This window comes from Morone saxatilis, unplaced genomic scaffold (assembly GCF_004916995.1).
Source record: "Morone saxatilis isolate NCDOM2014 unplaced genomic scaffold, NCSU_SB_2.0 Contig23, whole genome shotgun sequence".
NCBI lineage: Eukaryota > Metazoa > Chordata > Actinopteri > Moronidae > Morone > Morone saxatilis.
Genome location: NW_023339796.1, coordinates 23848117 through 23853368, shown reverse-complemented (window position 1 = coordinate 23853368; position 5252 = coordinate 23848117). Strand labels below are relative to the sequence as shown.

General features: G+C 39.9%; 1 protein-coding gene across 1 annotated transcript in view; it reads right to left on the bottom strand.

Moving 5' to 3' along the window:
- paxip1 (PAX interacting (with transcription-activation domain) protein 1) overlaps positions 1–5252 on the bottom strand; it is a 17742-nt gene that overhangs the window by 10390 nt on the left and 2100 nt on the right. Inside the window, exons 2-7 of the mRNA XM_035670925.1 lie at positions 3930–4064; positions 3116–3159; positions 2800–2863; positions 2396–2506; positions 1278–1353; positions 304–854 (exon numbers count right to left, since the gene is read on the bottom strand). Of these exons, the coding sequence (XP_035526818.1) occupies positions 304–854; positions 1278–1353; positions 2396–2506; positions 2800–2863; positions 3116–3159; positions 3930–4064 (981 nt within the window). The remainder of the gene's footprint in view (positions 1–303; positions 855–1277; positions 1354–2395; positions 2507–2799; positions 2864–3115; positions 3160–3929; positions 4065–5252) is intronic.

Genomic DNA, 5252 nt, shown 5'->3' with positions numbered 1-5252 from the left:
TATCGGTATGATGTAATAATTTCCGATAACTATCGGCCCGATAATTATCGTGCACCCCTACACGCTGACATTCTTTAAAACTGAGACTATAGTCTGACAGTGGAGAAGTGGACATGAGTCATTGTGACCTGGACTTGTCAACTTGAGTCACTGTTTTCAAGACTTTCAAAATACCTGATACTCAACTTGTCTGTGTGTATTTTGTTTTCAGTTTAAATATTACATTGTTTGTCATTTTTAAGACTAAGTGCCTGTGAGGGCTGATGTTAGCTAACGTTAGCCAGATAAATTCTGTTCTCTCACAACTCTAATGACATACTGACCTTGCTGTGTGGTGTGACTGATGGCAGCAGCAGCAGCAGAGCGAGCCTCTGCAGGCATGGCTCCTCCACCACCGGGTACAGGAGGCACAGTGGCACACAGGTTGATCAGCCCACTGCCTGTAGATGACACTGGGTCTTTGCTGCTAGGCGGGACGCCACGCCTTCTAGCTGTGCCCGTCGGAATGTGGGGCATTGGTGTGGCGACTTCAGCCGGCGTCCAGTTGAGGTTAGTGCCCTCCTTCTCTGTGGAGGAATCATCGTCGGAGTCATCGAACATGCGCTCGCTACGGCGTTCAAGTTTGCGGGGGGAGGTCGGGGAGACAGAGTTCAGTTTTTTGGGTCCTGGTCGTCTGCGGGGACTGGACTCATCACCAGACGAACCGCCACTGGACATCCGGTATCGCCGGGGGCTGTAGCTTCCATCTGAATGGGAGTGTTGATCATATGACTCTGCTTCGCTTTCCTCTTCTTCCTCAGGTTCCACGTACGTGAGTCTGGGGTGATAGAGGGCCTCATCCTTCCTGCTCTTGTCTGTAAAAGGTGGAAAGAGGGAACAAGTCACAATTATTGTTATCAATTGACTGGATTGTCTCTGATCACAGTGAACATTAGGTAATCAATTTTTTGACGTAATTATACAATATATATATACACTTTTATTATATTATTATATTTATTATATATTTCTTTCTCTTGTTAGTGTAACTAAGTGGACTGGAGTATACCTTTACATCAGTATCATCTGGATGAATTTTTCAATCCATATGCCAGCTGCAGCCTGATTTTTTTATTCCTTGCCAGACATTTTTTTATTTTCTCATATACATAAGTCTAATAGAGAAATGATGACAGAATAACATTACAGCTGAAGTAAGAAGCCTTTTTTTATATCATTGGGCAAAAAATCTATAATAATAAGTCCAGTCAAACTATGCAAACTAGCACTGACATTACCTTTAACAGAATCTGTTATCCAGTCCACAGTGACAATCTTGATTCCAGGGTGTTTCAGGGCACACTCAAACTTGGTCTGGGGGAGGAGGGATCGGGTGTTAATTTCCACTTGTTGCATAAGTTCCTCTATGAAATACTTTTTTACATCACATTTGACAGTATATAAAGATGGAAGATATGACAGCTCCCTAGGGCTGCTCATTATGGCAAAAATTATAATCAAGATTCTATCATTTAACGTGGTTACTTTGGGGAACGAGAATTGGTGTGTTTGTTAGTGGTGTAATGGAAAGTTGCTGTGTAATATCTTCAGTGTTAAGTGACCTGTAGAGTGAAGGGGGAGAGGGAGCAAGGAGCAAGAAAGTTAGTGAATCAGAGAAATAAAAATGATTTCCTGATTGTTTAACAGTGGTTACATATACACACATGCCACCACACAACTCTGCACTCATCTTCTCCACAACACCTAATTTCGTGTGAATACGTCCAAAGGCTCTCTTTCTGTTATCTTGGCTCAAGCTGAAACTACATACCACAGAACGTCTGGGAGTACGTTTGGGCTTCCTCCCTTAGGGAGGGGCAAGAAGGCACAACTGTAAAGGATCGCTCTTAAAAAACAAAACTGTAATTGAGAATAAAAGTTGATTGACCACCCAACTCCCCAAAAGTGCAAGGTGGTTGCAATATAGGTCATTAACCCCACCCCCTCCAGGTTAGCAGAGGGGACATAGTACACATCAAATACGTTTCTATCATTTTAGACAGTTCTCATCATGCTGTTCATGTTCATGTTCAAATTTCAGTTTGATTTTAATTAGTTATTTAAAGCTATAAAATACTGCCGCTCCAGATCAAAACTGCACAGACTCCAGCTCTCAATAATGTCATCAGTGCAAGATGGCAGCGTCTGTATCTGGGATATTTTAGCTTCATTTTTGTGCAGCTCAAGGAAGTGGAGATACACCGTCCATCTTTATATTCAGTATATGGTAAAGAAACCTTAGCTAACATGAAATCAACATTGAAAAAACAATAATTTCATGTCATAAATTCTTAGCAATAACATGCCCAGTGAAACCAGTAAAACGGTGAAGATTACACACAGAGCATGCACTTACCCCCTTTGGCTCCTTCACCACCAAGTGAGTGACCTTCTTGTTGAGGTTGAGCTGGCATTCCCCTCCATAAAATGTTATGTAAGCCCACAAACCATTAAGATCATCTGGAAGCTGTGCAAAAACACACGCATACACAGACATATGTAAACAATAATGAGTTTAAGATTATGGACTAGTGAGAGTAAAAACTGACCAAGTCAGAGTAAAGCAACATTGAAAGTACTTTGTATGTCAATCCATGTCTTCACTGCAAAACAATGTAACTGACCTCTCCTGTTTGCTCCATGTATCTCTCAAAAAATTCTATGATACGACATGTAGAAACCTTGAAAATAATAAAATGGATTTCTTAAAGACAGCTTACAGACACACACACACACACACACACACACACACACACTTACCCTGGGAAGACAAGCGGTCACACCAAAGAATATCTGTCCTGACTCTGGGGAGAATCCGGTCACTCTGTGGTATTCATGGTTATGGAAAAACAAATCAAAAGCTAATGCCTTATAGTGGCATTTTGAAGAACACAAAATACATTCTATAACATTTTAGACCAATGAATCCTCTAACACTTTTTTTTTAATGTATGGAATTCTAAACATTAATATTCTGCTGTGATTACCAATTATTTTATTTTATTGTATAGTTTTTTCCCCAAAAGTTTAAATTACACCAATTTGAGGTATTTTGGACTTGAAGGTAGAAGGATACGGTAGCAGGTCTCCACATCTGACTGAGAGGATAACCCAGGATGGCTGGAAAACATTAAGAGAACGATAAGTTAATGTTTAATATTCACGCCTTTTTCTCAGTTACATTAGGTCAAAGTAGCTTTAAATCACAGAGGTTAATATATAAAGAAAATGAACAAAATAATCGTCTCCCACATGATGTGAAGAAAAAAAAAGTTCTGTTTTATACATTAAAGGAATAGTTGGGCAGCTTGGGAAATATGCTTATTAGTTTGCCCCCGTTTCCACTCTATATGTTCAGCTAAGCTAACTGGCTATTGGCTGTAGCTTCATATTCACTGTACCAAACATGAGAGGGTCCAGTGTGTAAACATTTAGGAGGAATCTATTGTCAGAAATGGAATATAATATTCATAGGTAGGTTTTCATAAACACCTGAAATATTACAACTGTTGTGTTTTTTTTACCTTAGAAATGAGCCTAAGAGGGAGCGGGTCCTCTCCTACGGACTCCGCCATCTTTCTACAGTAGCCCAGAATGGACAAACCAAACACTGGCTGTAGACAGGGCTTTTCACGGCCACTGTAGTTTCTCCTACATGCTTGGAACAGGAGGGTGAGGCAAGGGGTATTCTGTTGTTTGTAATCTGCAAACTCACTGCTAGATGCCACTAAATCCTACACACTGGTCTTTTAAATAGCCAAGATTAAGAGTCTGCTGTTTGTGATGATAAAATATGTCCTGAATTCAGGTGCAATTTTAATTCAAAATAAAAAGGAAGAAATTGTATAAAAAACTAAGAACACCCTTTCATACTCCGGCACAACAGTTACCTTGACAACAGGCAGGTCAAAAACTTCTCTTGACTCGCCCACCTCGGGGTTGTCTCCATCCTCTGCAATTATGTGAGTGGCCAGAGCATTGTAGGACACCTCCTTCCCTTTCCCTGCTTTCAGCAGCTGCACCACCTAGAATATCAGCAGAGGTTCCAGTCAAATTCTACTTCAGTTCAGGCTACAGCCTAGATATTGGCTAAAACAACAATGTGTTAACACTGGAGAACAGTAATAATACAATGAAATTCATTTAAAATAGAGATAGTAAGCAAACATGAACATTCACATAGGTTAGACAGGGGTTGGGAAGAGTATGATAATTATAGCAAGCTTTAAAATGCGATCACAGCAAGAGAAAGTGGGAGGACCCCAGAAACTGTGGTAGTTGCCACAGGATGTTTGGAAGTTCTGCTTAAGAGAAAAAAACAGAGCTGTGTCCCTGTGTGCCTCTCTACAAATGTAATTTCAACCTAACCAACTGACCCAACACTGTTGCTATTTTCTCCTATGTGCTGAGTTTGGGTGTGTTCAGGCTGATATTACAAATAGAGCATCTCCCATCCTTTGAAATGAGACGTCTGCATTGACAAAGCAGGGTCATGCAGCAACAAAAAGTGGAACCTGGCTCAACCTTTCCATTATTCAGTACAACATTATCTGCCATGCATTGGTTTTTCAATCAAATACGTGCAAATGCAGAAGTTCTTCCATTGACACCCAACAATATAATGTGCTGCTCTGATTAACAGACTGATCAAACACTATCACAGAATCCTGATTGCATGTGTCTTTTAGTTGGTATGGACTACATGTCTATCAAACTTTTTTAACCATTTAGGGCCTATCCATTGAATATAAGAAAACACTACTGGATTTCAACATATACATTCCATACATCACTTCTTTGTCCTGCATTTAGCACACACACTGCCACAAGTTTGACACATTCTGACACTGTTTCAGAACAGCTGGCTGAATTTGTTGGCAAGGGACTCACTGAAACAAGGCATCCATAGAAACTCATGTATAGTGTCTCAGAATAAGAGAAATAAAAGAATTGAAACATGCATAAGATGTGAGAGCATCAGACGTCACACTACAGGCAGAACAAGGAATGGTAATGAAGTACATTAAACTAAATTTTGCAGTAGCTTGCTGGTAGTTCAGTTACATTCATATTTGCAGTGATTTCAAGTACTTAAATTACTTTCTGGGATTTTTTGTGTAGTAAACTACTGAAACTACAAACAATATGGCCTTATAGGGCAAGGGATGATTTCTTATTTTTATTTTTTATCATTGGTAAATGGTAAATGGACC